The sequence below is a fragment of the Schistocerca nitens genome, chromosome 5 (assembly GCF_023898315.1).
Source record: "Schistocerca nitens isolate TAMUIC-IGC-003100 chromosome 5, iqSchNite1.1, whole genome shotgun sequence".
In the NCBI taxonomy this organism is placed as follows: domain Eukaryota; kingdom Metazoa; phylum Arthropoda; class Insecta; order Orthoptera; family Acrididae; genus Schistocerca; species Schistocerca nitens.
In genome coordinates this window covers 449,924,828-449,950,845 of record NC_064618.1, presented here as the reverse complement: position 1 = coordinate 449,950,845, position 26,018 = coordinate 449,924,828, and the positions used below count along the sequence as shown (strand labels likewise).

Sequence of the window (26,018 nt, the reverse complement as noted above, 5' to 3'; positions counted from 1 at the left end):
GGCACGGCCGACTTCCTTCCTCGTCCTTCCCCAATCCGATGAGACCGATGACCTCGCTGTCTGGTCTCTTCCCCCAAACAATCCAATCCAATCCAATCCAATCTGCTTGGGATCTAGCGTAACGTGTTTCCTTGTAGAAGACATGATTCCGAACTGTTAAGAAAGCTACAATTTCAAATACAGTATATGAAGCATTGTTTAACTAAGCAATGTTGTGCACGATAATTCATTGTGCGCGTTTTTTTTATGTGCGCCACGTTACTGAGGAAGCGGACTACTGAGGGCCGGATTAGCGACAGCCTAGTGTAATTCCGTAATTCTTCAGTCAATTCCGGTTACTCAAAGATTGCGAGTAAAATGAATTTCACATTTAGTTTTACTGTGCTACGAAACGCTTTTACACAATACCGTAATAAACAGACTAGTTAGCCCATTTATAGCTTGTAAAATGTTCTATTTTTTATTTTGCACTCCATTCAAGTATTTACTTTTTTATGTTTGGTGTAGTCATTACCTCAAATTTTTGTACTATATTTTTCACTTACATCTACACAATAATAAGAAGTCTCTTGTTAAAAACAAGTACAGGAATATTGCTTGATATAATACACAATCTTAAAATTAACTGTCTGGAAGCTTGAAAAGGGTTGGGTCAATATCTCTGTGTGTGTTGACGGCGTGTACCACTTAACAACAGACACGTAGCTTTGGAAGTGTCAAGTTGGACGGTGTATCAGTGCGTAAGTTTGTTGATTTCTTATAAATTAATTAGAGACAGTGTGTTCAACCGTGTACTTTTGCGACATGTGCACAAAATTAACTTATGAAACGTCGTTTAAAGAGTGTATCCATGTATTGATGTAAAGAGAGCTAAAAAAATTGTTAATCTTTTATTAGCTGTATTATGTGCGTGTAATTATTTTGTCATGCAATTTTTACCTGCAGATATGTTTATAGTACCGTGTGCAGAACTAATACACGAAGTCCAAAAGAAATGAACTGAAGCTTTGTCTCCGTCCCAATCTCACCGATATAATGTCGAAGAAAGTGCTCAGATTGTTTATATTTATCTCTTTCGAAAATGCCGCAAGAATAGTGTGAATATGCGATACAGGTGATGTCCGTTATTAAAAAAACATACTGGTTTATGAGCGAATTAGCAAATATGAAAGAAAATAGTTTGGGGGAACGATATTCCAACCAGCCAGCTGGCAACTGTATTTAGCATGATTAGCAGAATAATCCGCATCCAATAACATCTCGGTGTGACCAGTATAAGTGAAACTTGTGGATGTAGTGTTCAATATGAAAATGGGGCAACATACACATCACTTACGAAATCCTGTGAAGAGTCTTTGAAATACGTTTGTAGGTTGAGCCACCAAAATAATTACACTTAAACTGTCAGATATTGGCGTAATTATGAATGCTAAAGTATTTCAATATACAGTGAATTCCCTGACAATTATATGCTTTTATTTTTGCCCACAGAACTGTTGGAGATTTTGAGCGTCTTTATTTTTTTGTGTAAGGGCTTTCTAATTTACTTTAGGTCTAGTGCCATGGGATTTACAAATTCTACTCACTACACATTGTGGAGTGGTTTTGATAGTATTTTCAGAGAATGATACTCACCCATGAGGAAAGCCTGTTTTATTGCTTACATTTTTCACATGTTATTGATCCAAAGAATATTGGTACGAAACATGCTATATGAAATATAACTGGAAAAGCCCAAATATGACATCCTAAGATAACAGGCATAAACCATATTATAACACGGTCATGAACTACCAGAATAGTACTAAGGTACTGTCATCCACAAGTGACATTTATTTCAAGTGTCTGTGAATTTCGCAAAGATTGCCCATATGTTATTCATAGACAGTGTATTCTTCCTGTTCTACAAAAGCAGAATAGGTTTCCTGTTGAGTAGTGAACAGAAATTTCTGAAGTTATCAATCTGTTGCCAAGTATTGCGTATGCATGTAGCAAGTGAGCTAGAGACAGAAGTACTTGTTTGATAGCAATAGTGAAACACCAAATAACTGACAATAAACTAGTATGAAAAACAGGTGTTAACTGACTTCAACTGAAGATCTGTGTTTGTGACAAAAATAATGAATCTGTTCAAATAAGTTATTTAAAATCCACTACTAAGTTGATTTCCTATTTCTCTCTCTCTCTCTCTCTCTCTCTCTCTCTCTCTCTCTCTCTCTCTCTGTATAACCTTCCTTTTTCTAAGATGCTGGAATTGTTGCTTAATTTGCTCGTATATCATACCTCCAAATCTAAAATAAAATTTCATAATCTTTATTTCTGTGTGTCTAATAAATCTGTTTCCGTCTAGCTTTCTTTATATTTTACTGCTAATCTTAAGGTCTATGATTCTTGGCAGTTCAAGAGAGATTTAGGTTTGTCATAAGCTGAATATTTTCATTATTGTTTGATAACATTATCTGTTTCAGTTTGGCCCTTGTATGACTACATTTTCTGTTTTAACTTTATTTTTATTTGTTTATTTTCTTCTGAAGCAGTGTGTTCTTTCCATTTGCACTGTGTGGTGGCTTGCAGAGTGTATATGTTGTTCAAACTTTTTGTTGACGTACTTGTTATTCTCAGCAACTTCTGCTAAATAACATCTGTCATTCCTGGTCTTATAGGCAAATTTCACAGAGAATTTTTTATTTATTTTTTATAGCATTAAAATCCCCTATTACCATCTTATCATGCAATGTGCTTTATCAGTTGTCAAGATTATAAATATCATTCACATAGTTCATTAGTAGGGCCTATTCAGCTGTTTTGGAAAATGCCATGTACAAACACCAAGTGGGTGGGCTTCTTAATTCAAGTTCATTTTCAAGTATTGTCAGTCAACAGGATATGCATCTCCACTGAGGGTGCTTTTTCTATGTAGACTAAATGATATCATTTTAGATGTGCAGGTAGACATAATGGTCAAGAAGCTTAGGCTTTTGAAACATTTGAAATGGCCATTTTCATAAATGAATTAATTGCTTTTTTTGTATAAACTACTTTTGTTTCTATAAGGTTTCTAATATACTTTTTACAGAAGCTGTTTGTCTACATAATGTAATAACTGCTTCATAACGAATATGCGTCAGCTTGGTTTTCAGCAGACTGTGTAAATACATTATTTCCATTTCATTTTTACTTTTGGTGCTTTGTAATCCAGTAGATTGTACTTCCTTCAGCCTTGTGAAAAAATTGGTATTGCATTTATTGTATATTTCATGTTGTGCAGAAATAAATTATATTGAGATGTTTAAAGACAATCAGCAGGGGTCGCCACAACTCTCACATGTGTTATAAACGTGGGGTACCAAGGTTAGTTTCTTTGACTTCATTTCCAGTCTTTCGGACTCTTATTTAGCCAGCGTTATGTCCTTAAGCTGACCTGCTGTTTTTTTTTTTTTTTTTCTTTTTTCCTGTAAACTGTGATAGTAATAATGTGAGTTGTTGGAAGAAAGCTCCTTAGAAGGCACTATATCCTTGATGTATGATAACAAACTAGTAAAGTAAATTGACAATTACTCCTGCCAAACAGCCAAAGCGGTATCCAGTCCATTGTGAATCATCATGTATTCTCTTCACCTTAGCCCTCTGACAATGCACAAAATAGGTGGAACCATAGCAAATACACACAAGGAAAAATGATTAAACCAAGCAATTGCAATTTAGAACTGGCTGTATCAATGCTTGGAAGAAGGAAAAAAAGTTAATGCCAAGACTAATAATGCCTCGGCCACTCCTTGGCATAAGGGAAAGGCTGGGAAAGAAGGAATCAAACAATTGACCCAGTACTTAGTTTGCACTAGGACAGATAGTAGTTCCTTCACAACTATGAAACCTATATTTTTTGTTCTGCACTTTCAAGATAACCTTAGCACCTTGAAAAAATATGAAATGAGCCCTTATTAATTAAAGCAGCAGCTGAAACATGATCTCAAGCACTCTGAGCCTGTAACTAGCTAGACAATATCCCCATCATTAATACCTCAAGCAAAAGCTTTAATATGAGACAGGGCATTATCTTTCACAGAGATGTAAAACTCCAATCTGAAAAAGATATTAATTTTGTATGAGGCATGCAGGAAGGGTCAAAGGAAAACAAAGGTTACACAGGTGGCTTCATAATGACACTTGAAGCACATGTGTTACTGAAAAAAGTCATGGTACATGAGTGTGACATTAAACCTTACTTTCCTTGCACCCATAAACTATATCCTATACTCCCACTTTGGTTGCATATCATCCTATCATATTTCAGTAGCTATCTGTGAAACTGTGATGGAACTCCACAATAAGATCACTCTTTCGAACAATCTACACTGAGCTTAAGCTGCCAGGACAGTTGCCCTCTGTGGTGGCAAGAGCCGCCAGTTAAAGAAATGGAAATATGTCAGTGATATGACATTCAATCAAGTACGATACTTCAAAACCTGAAAAAAATATGAATGACTCCGTGCAGTGGATGTGGCCACAAATTTTGCTAGGACCTCCTCTGTTCAAGGTTATCATCAACTTCCTAAATTAGTAAACAGTTCAAGTGTGAAGTTACACCTTCCCTTGAATGCCACCCGTATACTGTCAGTGGATACCTTCCTGCTGATACAGCCAGAGGCACTCCATCCTTTTCTTGCGTCCTTGAAGGGGAGGTTTGCCGCCCCCTCCCCCTTCCCCAAGGACATCCTCCTGTATTTTAACTGACCCACAGGCAAATAATGATCAGTGGGACAAAACAGTAAGAGCATCAGACTGTAGAATGGTCAGAGCATCCTCTTACCCTGATGTAGAACATGGAGAAACCCCAACAACATTAAAATCTTCTAAAAAGGAACAAGAAAATATTTAAATAAAAAGCTCTTTGATGGTACTGCTTGATCCTGATTCTTCCGCTGCAGCACAACTACATACTGAAATGGATATTACACCATAGGTAAAGCTGGAAAGGACCAGTGACTTAAACAAGCAGCCTTTAAGTTCTACTGCCCAGCACCTCCAATTTTAATGTGTGAACAATAGAATTTTATCATTATCGCTGGCACCTGTCTCAGTTCAAGCAGTTGATGTCCCTCTCCACCACGTATGTGTTGCACTGCAGGACTCATGGTTGTTGGGAGGTCACCTGCCCAGTCAGAAACTCCTACATTTTTAGGAACAGTCAAACCCAAGCGAGGCATTTGCACACTGGTACAATTGTCCCCTTTTAGCAAACAAGTGATACCATATACAACACTCAAAGCTGTACCCGTTAGCATTCAGTTGTCCACCGTGTTAATGATTTTTCAATCTTTTCCTGCTTCTAGGTCAAGAGATATCCTATCAGGAAATGAAAGAACTATTATATAAGTCACCCCTCCCCTTCATCCCATTGGGCAATTTCAATTATATCAATTATCTGTGAGCTAGAGAATGAACAAATAGTAGAGGTCAACTAGTCAAAGAGTTCCTCGTGGATTTTAATCTTTGTCTAATGAGTACAGGGACCCCAGTACACTTTATACCACCCAAAGTACCTTTTCTGCAATCAGCTTAATGATCTGAAGTCCTAGTTCTACATCTAGGATGTAGTGACAATTCCACACTTGTTTATGAAACATAGATTGTTATCCAGTTATTTTATTGGTAGCACATTCGAGATCCATGACAATCTACCAAGATGCTCCATATGAAAAGCCAGCTGGGAAGCATATGACACACACACACACACACACACACACACACACACACACACACACACACACACACACTTCCCAAGGAAAGGTCACGGACAGGTTACTGCAAGAAACAACAAATGCCTACACAACATGTAATGCGATTTCCTGCTCTTCCAGACAATCTTGATGCAAGTCTGTACCATGACGATATCAAGAAATAGTGCAGGCCTTCAGGAAGCAGTGAAGGGCCTCACAGTGATGATCCTCCGCTAATAATCTACTTTTATATAAATGACTATGAGCAAAGTCATGTTGTTTAAACAAATAATGGAGGGGTATTGTTGGGAACAAAATTGCTTCCACAAATACACTTGCAACAGATGCCCAGGTGTGGGCAAAAGTTTGGTATGTCAACAGATATGCATTCCTAGCTGGAATAACTGAAGTCTTTGACAATTACTTCATACCAATTCTTTTTACTTAGCCACATTACTGATTACACATTAAGCTGAAATATCAGCCACAAACACTTTTGACCAAGCCTGTCCCCCATTGACTAAAAGGAGTCTCACACGTTGTTACCTTTATGTGATTGTCCCCTGTAGGGTTGGACATCCATTTTTCAAAATTTTCATGAAGAGCAAGCCAATTGGGGAAGGGTGCTTTACATGGTGCATTGTGTTAATTGTGCATTGAGATCTTTAACCCACTTTCTTGTCGTCGTATTGCAGTTCCACCCATTCTCCATCTCTTGGGCGAGGACACTTTCCTAGGTGCATTTTCCACCATGCACTATGCAGTGTCACTTTCTGTGCTGACGATGACCATGGACTTCTTTGTACCTTGTATCCAGCACAGTAGCCAGTCCGTTGTGGTGGGGCTGCCATGTACCCTGTTGGTTGTAGCTCCTGACAATACAGGGATCACTCTCCTATGCCTGCACCATTAACTCCCCACGTGTGCCAAGGAGTAGATGCCCGTCACCCTGGGGCATTGGGACTCCTGGCAATGGCCATCCTGCCAGGTGGCCTTTGCTGCGGTTGGGTGGTGCCCGTGGGAAGGGCCCCTGATAGGAGTGGGTGGCATCAGAGTGGATGACATGCCATGAAGCGTACTATGTCATCTCTTGCTGGTGGTCCACCGCCAGCATTCTCTAAGTGAGCATAGTCTAACTTTAATGCTAAGAAATATGACCCCAAGTCATTCCCCTCCCTGGCCACACCCTGCGAGGAACGCCAAGCTAGGGATGGCAGTGAAGCTTATTCGCCCCGGTACCGCGTATGTACGAGAGTTGATGGGATTCTTTCACATCCATGAAGCCTCAGTTTTTTGTGGAGAATTTGGTGGACGAGTTTGGGAAGGAGGAGGGCTTTAAGCCCCTGGACTGACTTACCTACACTGAGGCTGAGACGAAATTTGAGTGCCTACATCCTCATACGCCACCACTACAAGAACAGTTCTCGCCACCATCAGTTCCTTGAATTCCTCTTGCCTCTCAAAACCGGGAGACTACACCTGCCCCCTTGATGGTGGGGGCCACTTCCTTCTCTCTTGCTCCTGCACCACCTACTTTGGGAGCAACCCACCCCCTCCCCCTTCCCCCCCGTCTCCCAACCATTGGGGATTTCAATCCTCACTTCTGAGCCAGAGAAGCATAAGACTTCTTCAGTTCCTCTCGCTAGGAAGGGGTTCCTTGGGTCACTCCCTTCCCAGGTTTTTGCTAGTGGGAAAGATGACACCTGCCAGCGGCTGAAGAGCCCAGAAGCAGCTGGTCATAGTGATTCATGCTCATCCTCAGTCCTGGAGACTGATTAGTGATTCAGTGAAGTCGTCCCAGCCAGGGAAACCCAAGGAACAGCGCGAGAAATTGAAAAAAGAAGACCCCTAAGAACAAGAAACTTGTGTTGACACCCACACCACTGCTACCTACAAGTTCTGCATCTGAGGATGGGGTGGAGATTATGGCGTCCCCTGAGGACCTAGATCTCGCCGGACCCTCAGACATAATGGATATAGACTGCTCAGGCAAAACGTTGGTGGCAGCAGATGACTCTGAGGCGTAAAACTGCCTCATTGTATGTTCTGTACCTTCCCAATCTCCCAATGTCATCTTCCAGTGGAATTGCGGTAGTTTATTCCACCATCTGGTTGAGCTACGGCATCTGTTAAGCTTTACACCTGCTTTCTGCATTGCCCTCCAGTAAACCTGGTTTCAGCAGTGCGGACCCCTGCCCTCTGCAGTTATAAGGGATATTACAGGAACCGTAGCGACTGTAATAGAGTGTCAGGTGGATTTTGTGTTTATGTGCTAAACTCAAGTCTGTAGTGAACCTGTGCCCCTTCAAACCCCTCTTGAAGCTGTGGCTGTTAGAATACGGACGACGCAGAAAATAACTATCTGCTATGTATATCTTTCTCCAGGTGGTGCAGTACCCCTGAATGTATTAGCTGCACTGACTGATCAGCTACTTTTCAGAGATTTTAACGCCCATAACCCCTTGTGGGGTTTCTCCCATCTATTCACTGGAGAGCGCATGACCTGTGTGGTAGTGACCTCTTTCCCATCTTCCTGTCACTGCCGCGGCGTCAGGCCCACGGAGGCCTGCCCAGATGGGCTTTAAACAAGGCGGACTGGAAAACTTTCACCTCTGATGTCACCGTTTACTCTGCCCCTCAAGGTAACATCGATGTGATGCTTGAGCAGGTGACTACCACAATCATTTCTGCAGCAGAAAACACGATCCCTTGCTCTTTAGGGTGCCCCCGGCGAAAGACAGTCCCTTGGTGGTTGCGGAAGTTACAGAGCGATGGCGAGCTCTACAGCGGCATAAGCGACACCCTTCCCTAGAGCATCTGGTAGCCTTTAAGCGGCTCCATGCCCGTGTAAGCCAGCTTATAAAATGACGGAAACAGGAGTGTTGGGAGAGGTACGTGTCGACCATTGGATGCCATACATCACCTTCCCAAGTCTGGATGAAGATCAGACGTCTTTTTGGGTATCAGACCCCAACACGTGTCCCTGGCATTACCATCAATGGTGTGCTATGTACCGACGCAAACACAATTGCCGAGCACTGTGCTGAGCACTATGCTCTAGCCTCTGTGTCGGAGAAATACCCCCAAGCCTTTCGCGTCTACGGCGTAAGGAAAGGAAATTCCTCTCGCTCACTACCCGCCACAGAGAAGTCTATAACGCCCCATTTATGGAGTGGGAGCTTCTTGGCCGGATAAGATCCACAGTCAGATGATTAAACATCTCTCGTATGACAACAAGTGCCATCTCCTCGTCATCTTCAACTAGATCTGGTGTGATGACATCTTTCCATCTCAATGGTGGGGGAGCACCATCGTTTTGGTGCTCAAACCTGGCAAAAACCCGCTTGATGTGGATAGCTATCAGCCCATCAGCCTCACCAACGTTGTTTGTAAGCTGCTGGAACACATGGTGTGTCAGCGGTAGGGTTGTGTCCTGGATCGGAACAGTCTTTTCCAGATGCCAACACCTTGTTGCTGTCTTTTTTGATCCACGCCAAGCGTATGACATGACCTGGTCATATCATGTCCTTGCCACGTTATACGGGTGGGGTCTCGGAGGCCTGCTCCAGATTTTTATACAGAATTTCCTGTTGCTCCATACTTTGTGTGTCCAAGTTGGTGCCTCTCATAGTTCGCTAGTTCGCCCCTCCCCCCAATATCCAGGAGAATGGGGTTCCGCAGGGATCTGTATTGAGTGTATCACTATTTTTAGTGGCCATTGATGGTCTAGCGGCAGCTGTAGGGCTGTCCGTCTCACTCTCTCTGTATGCAGACAACTTCTGCATTTCGTACTGCTCCACCAGCACTGGTACTGCTGAGTGGCACCTACAGGGAGCCATGCACAAGGCACAGTCGTGGGCTCTCGCCAACAGCCTCCAGTATGCGGCCGCTAAGTCACGTGTTATGTACTTCTTTCGGCGTCGTACCATCCATCTGGAACCAGAACTTTACATTCATGATGATCCACTCACTGTAGTGGAGATAGATCAATTCTTAGGACTGGTTTTTGATGCCTGATTGACTTGGCTTCCTCACCTTCGTCAGATTAGGCAGAAGTGCTGGCAGCACCTCAAAGCCCTCCGCTGCCTGAGCAACACCAACTGGGGTGCAGATCGCTCTACTCTGCTGCAACTCTACAAAGTCCTTGTTCAATCCTGCCTTGACTATGGGAGTCTCATTTACGGTTCAGCGGCACCCCAGAAGTGGCCACTGTGGCGTTCGCCTAGCGACAGGAGCTTTTAGGATGAGTCCAGTGGCCAGTGTCCTTGTGGAAGCCGGAGCCCCTCCCTTGTAGATCCGACGTGCACAATTCTTCGCCAGTTACATTGCACACATTCATAGTTCTCCTCAGCACTTGAATTACTGTCGCCTTTTTCCAACTGCGGCAGTTCATCTCCCGCATCAGTGGCCCAGGTCAGGGCTAACGATTGTGGTTCACGTGCAATCCCCTCTGTTTGAACTGGTGTCCTTCTCTTTACCACCTCCCATCCAGGTCCATCTGCATACACCTCCATGGTGTACACCTAGGCCGCAGATTCGTCTGGACCTTTCACATGACCCTAAGCAGCAGTTCAGTTACTCCTGCCACTCTTCACTGTCACTTTCTCTCAATTCTTGATGTTTTCTGTGGCTCTGAAGTGGTTTACACCGACGGCTCGATGGCTGATGGTCATGTTGGCTTTGCCTACATCCACAAAGACCATTTTGAACAACATTCCTTGCCCAATGGTTGCGGTGTATTCACTGCAGAGCTGGTGGCCATCTCTCATGCACTTCAGTATGTCCATTCATGCCCCGGGGAATCATTTCTTCTGTGTTCTGACTCATTGAGCAGCCTACAAGCTATCAACCAATGCTACCCTCACCATCCTTTGGAAATGTCCATCCAGGAGTCCATCTGTGTCCTGGACTGGTCCCGTCGTTCTGTGGTGTTTGTGTGGACCCCAGGACACATTGGCATCCCAGGCAATGAACTTGCCGACACGCTACACGGAAACCTCTTCTGGAGACAGGCATCTCTGAACCTGACCTGCATTCTGACTTACGCCATAGTGTTTTTCGGCTTTGGGAGACGGAATGGCATAAACAGTACACTGTGTAATTAAGGAGACTGTCCCACTTTGACTGCCCAGCAATGAAATCCTGGGTTACCAAACTCGTTGCCCCTAATTTTGTCTGACAATGCCTCATCGGCTGATTTAGATTTAAGTTTTATTTGTGAGGGTGGGTTTTATCATTTAATCTAAGTTTTAGCATGTGTCCTTTGTCCCTCTGTGTCCTCAACCTCCACGTTTGTTGCCCTTCATCATTCTTGTGATTTTTCCTTTCATTCCGTTTTGAGTTATCAGTCTCATTTGTTTTATTCTCACACTTGTGGCATTGTTTTATTCAGAACAAGGGACTGATGACCTCGTATTTTGGTCCCTTTCCCCCTCTTTTACTGCAACCGACCAACCCACCCACCCGCCCACCCTGTACATAATATCAAATGTTTACTCGCATACCTTTCAACATCTGACAACAGACACATATAATCTTTCTTTTACAAACTGGAAATTCAACAGTCCACTAGAATAGTGTAAAAACACCTCCCAAGATTCAGATGGCACTCTAGTAATTATAGCAAACGAAGTATACTGATGTTAGACGAAAATTTTGTGAGAACAAGTTTTTCCCATCCAGTGGACAGAAAGTATCATTTTACCAATATTGAAACCTGATAAAACCCCCACACTATAGGCAGCTACAAACCAAGAACTTTAATGGCTATGCTATGCAAACTCCTGGAACAGTTGGTAAGTTGCAGTCTCTGCTTGTGCCTGGAAACAATAAATTTGCTTTCACGACTGATTTCAAAAGCCAGATCCACAACCAGCCACCTGAATATGTTGACAGGAAGGCTGTCGAAATTCGGCACATGGTCACAGTCGCCATTTACATACAGAAGGTATATGATGCAATGTAGCAACAGCACATCTTAGCTACCTCCCATCAGCATTTCTGAGTTAGAGTTGGTACGATCAGTAGTGAAGATTTTGTCTTGAGTGCTAGCCTGTTTGCAGTTGCCGTAAGCGGAACTGCTGCTATTGTGAGAGTGAACATATTGTTTGTTTTGTATGTAGATGACTTCCATTCTCTGTCATTACCAGCATTACATCACTTCAAATGACCATTTGGAAGACAAAATTATTGAGGTTTCCACAGCTACTTATTGACATATTGCGTAATATTGCCTGTTGGCTTTAATCTTGGTATCTTTGGAATCTTCGTCAGACATGTGGTTAACGATTTGTTCTGGAATTTTGCAGCATTCTCAAAGATTTACCCTCCGTTACGGTGGTGGTTCATACCAGTTTCTGTGCTATGTTCATTTCAGATTCTTCTGTAAATACACTGTTGAAATAATAATGATGGATAATAACAAGTACACATGGAAAGACAAAGTCGATTTTGGTCCGATGAGATACAGGGAGTTCCATTGATCATGACTGGGCCAAATATCTCACGAAATAAGCGTCAAACGAAAAAACTACAAAGAATGAAACTTGTCTAGCTTGAAGGGGGAAACCAGATGGCGCTATGGTTGGCTCCCTAGATGGCACTGCCATAGGTCAAACAGATATCAACTGCGTTTCTTAAAATAGAAACCCCCATTTCTTATTACATATTTGTGTAGTATGTAAATAAATATGAATGTTTCAGTTGGACCACTTTTTTCGCTTTGTGATAGATGGCGCTGTAATAGTCACAAACATATGGTTCACAATTTTAAACGAACGATTGGTAATAGGTAGGTTTTTTAAATTAAAATACAGAACATAGGTATGTTTGAACATTTTATTTCGGTTGTTCCAGTGTGATACATGTACCTTCGTGAACTTATCATTACTGAGAACATATACTGTTATAGTGTGATTACCTGTAAATACCACATTAACGCAATAAATGCTCAAAATGATGTCCGTCAACCTCAATGCATTTGGCAGTATGTGTAACGACATTCCTCTCAACAGCGAGTAGTTCGCCTTCCGTAATTTTCGCACATGTGTTGACAATGCGCTGACGCATGTTGTCAGGCGTTGTCAGTGGATCACGATAGCAAATATCCTTCAACTTTTCCCTCGGAAAGAAATCCGGGGACGTCAGATCCGGTGAACGTGCGGGCCATGGTATGGTGCTTCAACGACCAATCCACCTGTCTTGAAATATGCTATTCAATACCACTTCAACCGCACGCGAGCTATGTGCTGGACATCCATCATGTTGGAAGCACATTGCCATTCTGTCATGCAGTGAAACATCTTGTAGTAACATCGGTAGAACATTACATAGGAAATCGGCATACATTGCACCATTTAGATTGCCATCGATAAAATGGGGGCCAATTATCCTTCCTCCCATAAAGCTGCACCATACATTAACCTGCCAAGGTCGCTGATGTTCCACTTGTCACAGCCATCGTGGATTTTCCGTTGCCCAATAGTGCATATTATGCCGGTTTACGTTACCACTGTTGGTGAATGGCGCTTAGACGCTAAATAGAATGCGTGCAAAAAATCTGTCATTGTCTTGTAATTTCTCTTGTGCTCAGTGGCAGAACTGTACACGACGTTCAAAGTCGTCGCCATGCAATTCCTGGTGCATAGAAATAAGGTACGGGAGCAACAGATGTTGATGTAGCGTCCTCAACACCGACGTTTTTGAGATTCCTGATTCTCGCGCAATTTGTCTGCTACTGATGTGCGTGTTAGCCGCGACAGCAGCTAAAACACCTACTTGGGCATCATCATTTGTTGCAGGTCGTGGTTGACGTTTCAGATGTGGCTGAACAGTTCCTGTTTCCTTAAATAACATAACTATCCGGTGAATAGTCCAGCCACTTGAATGATGATGTCATCCAGGATACCAAGCAGCATACATAGCACACGCCCGTTGGGCATTTTGATCACAATAGCCACACATCAGCACGATATCGACCTTTTCCACAGTTGGTAAATGGTCCATTTTAACATGGGTAATGTATCACAAAGCAAATACCGTCTGCAATGGTGGAATGTTACGTGATACCATGTACTTATACGTTTGTGACTATTACAGCGCCATCTATTACAAAGCGAAAAAAGTGGTCCAATTAAAACATTCATATTTCTTTATGTACTACACGAATATGTAATAAAAAATGAGGGTTCCTATTTTTAAAAAATGCAGTTGATATCCGTTTGATCTATGGCAGTGCCATCTAGCGGGCCAACCATAGCGCCATCTGGTTTCCCCCTTCAAGCTAGACGAGTTTCATTCTTTGTAGTTTTTTCGTTTGGCGCTTATTTTGTGAGATATTTGACCCGGTCACTATCAATGTACCACCCTGTATACCACCTGGGGGATAGTAGGTGTACTGATAATGGCTTCAGTGTTGTCTGCCAACAGGGAGCATGGTGACATAGCTTCCAGGGTGCCAACTGTTTCTACCCTTTAATAGGGAATGCTCACTTTCGGAAGTAAGCATGGTGCAAATGGGTGAAGCAATCAGGCAACCATGCCACAGAGACGCACTCGTGCTTCCTACAGCGAACTGACCCAGTTTGAAAGAGGTCAAATTGTGCTCTTCTAAGTGATGGTGGGGGGTCCTTTTGGAGAATTGCCTTGCAAGTTGGATGTGCTGTGTCAGTTGCGCAATATTGCTGGTATCAGTGGCCACATGAACATTCTCACTCCTATAGATGAGGTTCTGTACTCCATGCAGCACAGATGCCAGGATCATTGTAAGGGCAATAGTACAAATCGTAACAACTACCACAGCACACATAAGAGGGTGTGAGAGCCCAGATATGTCAACATGAACTCTTGTGAACTGGTTATTAGCAGTGGGACTACGGGCACACACACCCTTAGTTCATCTTCCAGTCCCACCACAGCATCGAAGTGCGTGGCTCGGCTGGTGCTGTCGGAGGATCACGTGGAAGCTGAAATGGTGAGCTGTGTTCTTCAGCGATGAAAGCAGATTCTGCCTGTATGCAAGTGATGATTGTTTGCACATAAGACACAGACCTGGCGAGTGCTGTCTCATTGAGTGCATTGTCGCAAGTCACACTGACCCCACCCCAGGCCTTATGGGCTGCGGTGCGATAAGCTACCACTTTCATTCACCTTTGGTGTTTCTTCAGGGTATGGTAACTCACTCTTGGTACATGCAGAACATTGTTAGACCTGTCTTTTGCCATTATTGAAACAGGAAGATGATGTGTTGTTCCAACATGATTATGCTGACCTATAAATTGTCTGTGAAACTCATCATGCTTTTCAAGACATGCAGTGATTTCCCTGGCCAGCACGATCTCTGGATTTGTCTCCAAACAAGCATGTGTGGATTACGATGGGATGAGAAATGACTCGTGACTTGCCAACCAACAACTCTCACAGAACTATGTGAACAGGTCGAGCAGACATGGCATAACATATCCTAGGACAGGATTCACCATCTTTACAATCAACTGGATGTCAGTCAGCACCTGCATTGCTGTCCTTGGAGGCTACACCACATACTAGTGTGGTATTTTAGCATGGGTCAATACCTAGTACCTCGGAACCAGTTGTGCTATTGATTTGCAAACGCAAACATCTAATATACTCCATATGCATTGTTGCAGCAATAAATCTTGAGTGGATCGGAAACCTCTAAAAGGCTGTGCTATTTTCTTTTTTTGTTTCTGGCTTTTTATTTTTTTCTCTCTTTCAACTATCACACGTTCTTTTGTATGATTAGGTATGTAATAAAAATTGACTGAGATGGAAATTATAGATTTCACTCACTCAGTTCATGTCATTCAGTGAACGGCATGTTATTTCCACAATATGAATGGTGAAAACTCAACATTGAGAATAATTATTTTTTGGATGAGCAACTGGATTTCAAGGTACATAACCAAGATTTAAGATGTTGACAGGGAAAAATAGCAATAAATCAGAAATTACTGAAACAGAAAAATCAAACACACATAACACAAGCAAGCACACCTCATTTGCACATGATAACTATCACTGGCTGCTGTGGCCATAATGCAGCTGTCGCATTAAATGAAAATAGTAATCTGTAGTGGATTGAGGAAGGGTCAGGGATAGCAGTATAAGGGTGAGAGGAGAGAAGAGTGCTGTCTGCATAGTGTGCAGGGACTATATGGTGGGAGGACAAGGCTTCCAGGTGCAGCATTAGGAGGCTGTGAGAGAGGGCGGGGGTGGGAAATGGTAAAGAAGGGGAACAGAATAGGAGGAAAGACTGGTGGGTGCATTGGCACAGAACTACACATAATGAGGGTGAAGTGATGTATATAGGGAAGAGATGAATTGTCAGAGGTGATGGTAAGGTTGAGGCCGGGGTAATTTCGTGAGCAGGGAATGTGTTGTACGGACAACTCCCATCTGCTTAGTTCAGAAAAATCTGGTGGTGGAGGGGAGGATCCTTGTAGCTCAGGTTGTGAAGCAGCCATTCAAATCAGGCATGTTATGTTCAGTTGCGTGTTGTACCACAGGATGGTCCACTTTGCTCTTGGCTGCAGTTTTGTGGTGGCTTTTCTTCCTGATGGACAGCTGGTTGGTAGACATGCAAATATAAAAAAAAAAAAAAACTGTGCAATGACTGCAGCAGAGCTGGTATATTATATGGCTGCTTTCACAGGTGGCCTGGATTCTGATGGTGTAGGATAAGCCTGTGACAGGACTGGAATAGGAAGTACTGGTTGAGTGGACTAGGCAGGTTTTGCACATGGGTTTTCTACAGGGATATAATTCCTGTGGCTAGGTTTGTTATCAGAGGTGTAGGGATGAACTAGGATGTTGTAGAGGTTGTGCGGGTGACGGAACACCCCTTTAGGAGGCACGGGTAGGATATTGGGTAGGGTGTCTCTTGTTTCAGGGCATGATGACAGATAAACAAAGTCCTGAGGAAGGATGTGGTTCAGTAGTTCCAGTCCAGGCTTTTATTGGGTGACATAGGGGCACTCCATTGTAACTGTGGGAGTATTAGGGCTGTGTGGGGATATGCCCCAGGAAGTCTGTTTGTGGACTAGGTCTGGGGGATAGTACCTGAATGTAAAGACCTTTGTGGGGCCTTCAGCATAATGGACAAGGTAGTTCTTGACACTGCAGGTATACCATCCCCAGGTGGGAAGGCTGTATGGGAGGGATTTTTTGGTGTAGAAATGATGGCAGCTACCGAAATGCATGTACTATTGTTGCTTTTAATATGGACAGAGGTGTGGATGGAGCCATTAGAGAGGAGGTGGTCAATGTCCAGGACGATGGCATGCTGGGTTCATGAGGACCAGGTGATGGAGATGGGAGAGAAGGTATTGAGGTTGTGAAGGAATGGGGATAGGATAGGATAGGATAGGATGTCTTGGCACTGAATCCAGATCATGCAAGATATCATCAGTGAACTTGACCTAGACCAGGGTTTGAGGTTTCGGGAGGATAGGAATGTTTCCTTAGATAGCCCATAAACAGGTTGGCACAAGAGGGTGTCATGCCAGTGCCCACGGCTGTGATGTAAATTTGTTTGTATACTTTCCTTTCAGAAGAGAAGTAGTTATGAGTTAGGATAAAATTGGTAAGGTTTATGAGGAATGAGGTTGTGGGTTTTGAGCCTGAAGGACATTTGGGAAGATAATGTTATAGAATGGCAAGATGTTAGGTGTGAGGGATGTTGCTATATAGGGAAGTTGCTTCAACAGTGACAAGTAGGAATCCAGGAAGTAAAAGGGTGGGGATTATGGAGAGTACCTCCATTTTGACAGCTACCATACCTTCCACACCAAAAAGTTCTTCCATACAGCCTGGCAACCGGGATGGTGTCTCTACAGTGACAATAACTCCCTTGCCCAGTATGCTGAAGGCCTTCACATACAGGCACTACCCAGGTCTAGTCAGTGAACAGATCTCCCGTACCATATCCCCAAAGACCACCAATCCTCCCTCAGTCCCCAGAAACAACCTACAAAGAGGCATCCGTTTAGTCATCCAATACCACCCAGGACTGGAAAATCTGAGCCACTTCTCATTAGGGCTGTGTTTATCTATCATCATCATTGAAATGGAGACATCCTACTCAAGATCTTTACCACCCTACCTAAAGTGGTATTCATTGCCCACGCAACCTTCACAACATCCTAATCCATCCCTATGCCACTCACAATCTCAACTCCTTGCCACAGGGATCATACCTTGTGGAGACCTAGGTGCAAGACCTGCCCAATCCACCCACCCAGCACTTCCTATTCTAGTCCCATCACAGGCTTTCCCAACTCCATAAGAAGCCATACCACCTGTGAAAGCAGCCATCATGAGATGGTACAACATGCAGCTGAACGTAACATGCTTGATTTCAATGGCTGTTCCACTGCCCGGGGCACCTGGATCCTCCCCTTCACCGGCAGCTTGTCTGAACTGCACAGTTTGGAGTTACCCTTACAACACATTGTTTACTCTCGAAATTATCCCAGTCTCAACCTACTGTCCCCACAGACTCCACCGAAGAGTTGCCACCCCCTCTGTCCTGTCATCTCTTCCCAATTTACATCCATTCATCCTCATTGTGTGCCACTCTCTGCCAACATGTCTATTGGTCTTTCCCCCTCCTTCTCTCCTCACCTTTTCCACTCATTTCCCGCTCCCCCCCCCCACCCCCACCCCTCCACCCCCCGGTCCCCTCTTGACACTGCACGTGGCAGTCTCATCCTGCCGCCATCTAGTTTCTGCACACTACTCCTGGCAGTGCTCCTCTCTCCCCTTGCCTGCACCCTGTAATCCGTCCCCCTTTCTCACCCCACTCCAGATTTTTGCTTTTGTTCAATGCAACAGTTGCATTCTGGCTGTAGTGGTCAGAAATAATGATCATGTATGCATGACGTGCTTTCTTTCTTGTGTGTGTGTGTGTGTGTGTGTGTGTGTGTGTGTGTGTGTGTGTGTGTTTGTTTCTTTTCTGTAAAAGGCTTTGGCTCAAAGCTCATTGTTTAAGAGTCTTTGCATTGTGCCTGTCTGCAATTCAACGTGTGAACATTATGATGGTTTGTGCTGTGAAGTGCAAAGGAACAGTTTTGTATTGTAGAATAGGCTTCTTGTTGCAGTCAGGCTTCTTGTTGCAGTCACATTCCTAAATTCAAAGAAGAATAACTGTTGACATGATGACAGATCAATTCTTCATCAGTGCACAGGGGAGCTATGCTATTGGCTGTGAGAGTAATACTGTAAGCAGCAGTGATATATCATATAACACCAATGAGTCTTGTCACCCGTCAACAGCAGCGTCTCTAAATGACTGGCCTTAGTCTTCTGTTACATTTGTGGTGTGTGCCATTTAACATCTAGATTTTTTAATGTAAGTAGTAGCAGGGACATTTACAATGATCTGCTTTCTTCACCTTACAATTAGCTCACAGCTCGTGCTAAACATTGCTGACTTTTTTTTTTTTTTTTTTTTTTTTTTTTTTTTTTTTTTTTTTTCTGCAGGACAAGATCTATGGTACTCAAAGCCGCCTTTTAGTTGTTACCTTCTTAATTTGGGACACTGTATTTTAACTCACATATAATTTATGTTAGTATGTGTCTCGTGGTTAATGAAATTGTTTGTCCTTCAAAGTGTTCAGTGTAAGGTGCTTTGTTACATGCTATAGTTCTTGCAGATGAATGTGAATGTAAAATAACTGAAACATTATCCTAATTCTTGACTGAGCTATGAGATAAGGATATAATGATTAATGAGTCGTGTTGCTTGTTTTTTTATCAAATATTGGCACCCTGATTTAAAACTGTGCACTTACTGATTTTATCTAGTGGATTCTTAACAACTGCTGTAGCTCTGTGTGTTTCACTTTTTTTTCCTCACCTGCTGGTGTTAGTTGTTGTATTATCTCAGATAACAACATAGCTAAATAATTTTTAAAAAATATGTTTTAAATATATTTGAGTTATATACATAATACAATTAATAACATTTCTTTGCAGATATCATCTTTTGCTGTCTGTTTCTGCTGACAGGAAATTCAAGAAACTTTCTGAGGATTTAATTACTGTGCAGACTGATAAAATGCCTGGAAAAAAGCTAAATCTGCGTGATCGGTTGGAAGATGACCAGTTGGACCTTAGTATGTCTGATTTAGACGAAGTACCAGTCCGTGAAATAGTAAGTGAGGGCAATCTGTATAACCATTGACGACTTGTTAATAGCTTATTTTTAATTTGTAAATCCATTCATAGCTATTTGTATTTGCCCTACATAGTATATTACTGCTGCGAAAGCAAGTCATTCATTTTTAAATGAAACAATAAAACCTACATGCTTTGTAGCCTCTCGTGCCTACTGTGTGTCCATGATAACTAGACGATTTCAATGGTGTTGCCAAAAGTGGAGAAAATCGGCACTAGTTGAAAGTTATTCATTTGTCTCCAAGCATGGTCAAAGTCAGGCTGCCCCTAGACGCAGTGTTACTGTACACATTGTTAGTGGTGATGGTGCCAATATCGCTAGAAGCAGCTGATGCTACCCCTCCACAACTGTTTTGTGGATACGTGCGTGGCATGGAAAGGACCCCGAGCGCATGCTACTGTTTTTCCTTCTGGGCTGCATACCTTCCCTTTCCACATCCCTCCCCGTCCCCGATCCTTCCCTCCCCCTTCCCTTCCCCTTCTGCCTCCCGTTGGGAGTAGGTTTTTGTACCTACGTCCAGAGATGGGCACTTGTGAATGAATGAAGTGGTTTCTATTCTTTTATCTCTACAATGTAAAATATCTGTCCTTACTTTGTCCTTCTCTTTCCGTGATTCTTCTCTTGACCTTCTTCTCCGCTGCGGCGTTTGAGAATTCTTCTTTTCTTTCCCTTCCTTTGTTCCTCCCTTTTTCTTTCTTTCCTCTGTGTGCATGTCTGAAGGCCGACCCATGTGTTCCCACGTGTAGCTCGTGAGGGGGTAACACATTATTCCCCATTCTGGGTAGTCATGTAAGACATGTACGTACCCCTTGGTAAAGGCCACGCCCAGGGAGAGGTGATTACCCGAACTGGTACCTTCCGAACATGCCAATTGGTCCCTTCGTCTGTTTCTCGGGAGGTGTGATCTGAGGTGTGGACAATCACCTAAGGTAGGAGTGCCCTCAGAGAAGGACCCACTTGGAAGGATTGCGCCATCGGAGACGCCGGTAATCATGAGGGATACTTGCGCAATGGTTTCTTCTACTTCTACAACTTCTGCCCACCAGAGAAAGCTAGAAGAGTCTCAGCCACAGAAAATTCTTCCATCAGTGACAAAGTTCTTAGTTGTTTCTCGGTCTGACGAAGGTAAAGACTTCTCAACAGTAAATCCTTTCATTATTCAGAAAGGCATTGATGCAATTGCAGGTCCTGTAAAGTCTTGTTCCCGGTTACGGAATGGTACCTTATTATTAGAAAGATATTGCCCTCCAAGCACAGAAATTGCTTCAAACTACACTGCTACACACCTTCCTGTAGCGCACCATACTTTAAACTCATCGCGCGGAGTTTTTGTATACGAGATCACTCGACGGAGTATCAAATGAGGACATTCAAATTACCTGTCTGGTCAGGGAGTAATGGCCGTACATCGCATAACAAAAAGGGTTGAAAAGGAATTGCTACTGACATGCGCTCTCTTCTTGACATTTGACAAAGTTCAACTTCCATCGAACACTAAAGTCAGATATGAGATAATTTCAGTTCGCCCTACATCCCCAACCCTACATGTTGCTATCAGTGTCAGAGGTTTAATCATACCAGCCAGTCGTGTTCCTGTACAGCCAAATGCATTACCTGTGGTACACCCATGTGGGTGATTGTTCTCCCCCATCCCCCTGTTGCATCAACTGTAGGGGTGACCATGCTGCTTCCTCTAGAGATTGCCCTATTTTTAAAGATGAAGGAAATATTCAGGAATTCCATTGCTGTTTGTAAGTTATTCGCCAGTGGAAAGCCCACTGTTTTCCCAGCAGGTAAATATAGCATTGTCCTTGCCTCGCCTCTCCTTGACTTACTAAGGAGGTGTTCACACAGACTTACTATCTCACCTTTAGCACCATGGTCATTAGAACGGCTAGCCCAAAGATCACCTGTTCAGCCACCCCACTATCACCTGCTCTCTCTAAGGCTCAACCTTCATCGGCTCCTGCTAAATCAGGGGCCCCAAAATTGGACGCCCGGACTTCCACAAAAGAGCCTACCCGTGAAGATTTTGTACGTACCCAGACCTCACAACCCTCAGCTCCTGCATCTCAGCATCCTGCTTCCAAGAAGGCTCATAAAAAAAACACAGTTCCTCTCCTTCTCTGCCACAGCATGCCTCTGCTACAGTGCCATCCAGTGGTAGCCACCCTCGGCTGTCTTCCGTGTCATCGAGACACACCACTGGTGGCAGGAGCTGCCCCCGAACACACCACTGGCGGCAGGGGCTACCCCCGAACAACCTGTGGATCAGGATTTTCTATCTTTGGCTGAATGCCATTCTATGCCTTTGGCCACCGGCTTTCAGCGGTTGCTGAGTTGACGGCAACTGGTGAGATTTTTCCTTTTTTCGTCCACCCTAAGTCATTATTCATTAGAATATCTGCAGAATTTACTCCAATCAGGATGAATTGTCGATCCTCTTATGATTCTACTTCTGTCTTCAGGAAACAAAGCTACATCCCTGTGATCACTTTGTCTTCCCTCATTTCCAACCTGTCTGGTTTGATCTCCCCTCTGTTGCTGGCATTCTGGCACATGGGGGACTTATGATTCTTCTCCACGATACTATCCATTATCACCCAATCCACTTACACAGTTCCTTCCAAGCTGTGGCTGTACATCTTTCCCTTTCTGGATTCACCTTCTCTCTTTGTACCTTATATGTTCCATCATCCACACCAATGGCAACAGCCAATCTCCTTCATCTCCTTGGTCAGCTCTCACCCCTCTATTTGCTGGTTGGGGATTTAAAATGCCCATCACCTGCTTTGGGGACCTCCACGTCCTTGCCCAAGATGCTCTCTATTGATTAACCTCTTCCACCAAGCGGATCTTGTTTGCCTTAACACTGGGAAACCTACATTTTTGTGTGCCTCCACGTCAACTTACTCTCATTTGTACCTTTCAGTCAGTACTGTTCGGCTGGCTTGGCGCTTTGAATGGTTTTTTCTTACTGACACACACTCGAGTGACCATTTTCCATGTGTCCTTCGATTACAGCCACAACTGCCATCTCTGCGCCCAAGACACTGGAAATTTTCCCAAGCCAATTGGACACTTTTCTCCTCTCTAGCAACATTTGATGACCATCAATTTCCTAGCATTGACAGCCCGATCACTCACGCTACGGAAGATATTCTTACAGCCGCGGAACGTTCAATACCTTGTACCTCCCCTTTTCGCTGTGACGCAATACTCGAGCGGAGACGTGCTCTTCACATTATCCGCCGCCATCCTACATTGGACAACTGTATCTTACGTGTGCAATGCCATCGCATCATATGTGATAGCAAGAAGGCAAGCTGGGAATTCTTTACGAGTTCCTTTAGTACCTTCACTCCCTCATTAGTTGTTTGGAGTTGACTCCGACGGATGTCCAGCACATTCAGTTTTTCCCCTACATCTGGGCTAACTGTCACACAGGATACCTTAGTGGACCCAGTTGCCATCTCTAACTCATTGGATCAGCACCTTGCTGAGATTCCAAGCTCTTCTAATTACCCACCCGCCTTTCTCCTGAAGAAACAGGAAGTGGAAGATTGACCTCTGGCTTTTTCATCTCAAAATCCTGGAAGCTATAATGCCGTTTTTTCTAAGCAGGAACTCAGACGTGCACTCTCCTCCTCTCACTCTTCTGCTCCGGGATCGGATGGTATACATGTCCAAATGTTGCTGCATCTCTCATACCCTAGCCTGTGCTACTTTCTTTGCCTTTATAATTGACTTTGGGCCGCCAGTACCTTCCCCAGAAGATGTTGGGAAGCTAATGTCATTTCTGTTCCAAAACCTGGAAAGAACAAACATCTCCCCTGCAGCTGTCATCAAAACTCTCTCAAAAGTAGTGTTTGTAATGTTTTGGAGCGTATAGTAAATTGCTGTTTAGGCTGGTGGCTGGAGTCCCGAAACCTTTTAACAACTGCCCAGTGCAGTTTCCAAAAGTATTGTCCTGCAGTTGACCATTTAGTTGCTCTCGCCACTTATATCATGGACAATTTTCTCAGGGACTGCCAAATGGTAACTATATTTTTTGCCCCGGAGAGGGCATACAATACCTGTTGGAGGACAGGCATCCTCTGCTCTCTTGGGGCTTTTGAGGTTGGCTATCCCTTTTTGTCCATGAATTTATGATGGAGCGCACATTTAAGGTGTGGGCAAACACTACTGTATCCCATACTTTCTCCCAAGGAAATGGGATGCCCCAGGGCTCCGTGCTAAGTGTTGTACTGTTTGCCGTCGCCATAAATCCAATTATGGATTATCTCCTTCCCGATGTCTCAAGCTCCCTCTTTCTCAATGATTCTGCAATCTTCTATGGCTCTCAACAGACCAGCCTTCCTGAACGTCGTCATCAAGAACTTCTTGATCGCCTCCACTCATAGAGCATCAAAACCGGCTTCCGATTTTCTCAGTAAGACCGTCTGTGTAAATTTTTGGTGTCGTACAGAGTTTTATCCACCTACCCTACATCTAAGCCCTGTTGACCTTCAATTCGTGGACGTCGCCAAATTTTTGGGACTAATGCTTGACAGAAAACTGTGCTGGTCGTCCCACATTTCATATCTTTTGGCTCGTTGTCTGCGATCCCTCAACACCCTCTGTGTTTTGAGTGGTACCTCCTGGAGAGTGGACCGAGTGGTCCTCCTCTGCCTATGTCACGCCTTAGTGCGCTCGAAATTGGACTATGGAAGCTTAGTTTACTCATCTGAACAGCCATTTATTCTTCAGCGTCTAGATCCTGTCCACCACCGTGGATTGCATTTAGCATCTGGAGCTTTTTACACTAGCTCTATGAAGAGCCTTTACACTGAGACTGCTGAACCTCTGCTCTCCAATTGGCGAACTGTCCTTTGAGTCCTTACCTAGTCATCTGTCTGTCTTCCATGCCTGCTCATCTGACCCATGCCCTTTTTTTATGCCTCCTTAGATGTAGGGTATGCAGGGAGCCCTTCCTCTCTACTAACACTGGGAGTCCGCTTCCGTCAATTGCTACATTCACTTTCCTTCCAATTTCCTAATATATTCTTGACAAATGGGGCTACAACGCCATCTTGGTTTCACCACGGGACATGCCTTCTCCATGGCCTTTGTCAGCTTCCCAAGGATAGTACCCTACACCCCCGCCACTATAGTTTATCATTGGGCTTTTGCTGATCTCTGCTCTATGTGCACAAATGGAGGATGCCACATTTATTTACACTGACAGCTCCAAGACCATCTTTGCTGTCAGGAGTGTCTGTATTACTGACAACACCCCTGTTAGATTTTGGCTTCCTGACCAATGTTAGGTTTTTACTGCAGAGCTGTACGCTGTTCTCGAGGCTGTCCAATGCATCTGTCACCATCAGCGGATGAAGTATGTTATATGCTCAGACTTGCTCAGCTCTCTTCTCAACCTCCAAGCTCTTTATCCTGCCCCCCATCTGGTCCACTTGGGGGGGCATCTCTGGCATTCCTCTGGATCCCAGGGCATATTGGTATACGCAGAAACGAGACAGCCAATATAGTGGCAAAGGCTGCTGTCTCTATTTCTCGGCCCACTGTTCGCATGGTTCCCATTGTGATCTACAGAGTGTTTCATGTCGTTGTGTTGCCCTATCATGCCACACACATTAGTCTGCACTTCAGGATGATAAATTATGGAACATAAAACCTCTTCCTCCCAGCTTCATCGTCGGGAGGAGGTAATTGTAACTAGACTGCGAATTGGGCACTGTCTTTTTAGCCATAGACATCTTTTAATTGATGATCCTCCCCTTCTTTGTCCCGTCTGCTCTCTGTCATGGATAGTGAGACACCTTTTACTTCAGTGGCCCTATTTTAATCCGCTACGCTCCCATTTACAGCTGTCGCCTGATACATCTTTCCTTTTGGCAGATGATGTGCTCTCAGCCGATTGCGTCTTTGAATTTATAAGTGTTAGTGAGATGACATCGGTCATTTGAAGCTCTTTTCGGAGAAAACAACCCCCCTTCAATAGCACTTTTCTAAGATTTCCTTCCGTTTTATAGTTTCCCTCTTCCTGGAGTTTTGATCCCATTGCTGCTGATTTAAATTCTTGTTTTTACCCTTAACTAAGC

At 43.7% G+C, this 26,018-nt stretch overlaps 1 protein-coding gene across 4 annotated transcripts in view; it reads left to right on the top strand.

The window, feature by feature from the left end:
* The first annotated feature begins 589 nt into the window (after nt 1-589).
* LOC126259350 (leucine-rich repeat-containing protein 59-like) overlaps nt 590-26,018 on the top strand; it is an 85,853-nt gene continuing 60,424 nt past the window's right edge. The window contains exons 1-2 of one of the 4 annotated variants that reach the window (XM_049956071.1): nt 590-740; nt 19,716-19,893. In XM_049956071.1, the coding sequence (XP_049812028.1) occupies nt 19,798-19,893 (96 nt within the window). In that variant the 5' untranslated portion in view covers nt 590-740; nt 19,716-19,797. Of the gene's footprint in view, nt 741-869; nt 1,115-19,715; nt 19,894-26,018 lie in introns of those variants that run through there. The other 3 variants (XM_049956072.1, XM_049956068.1, XM_049956070.1) reach the window with 3 other exon arrangements.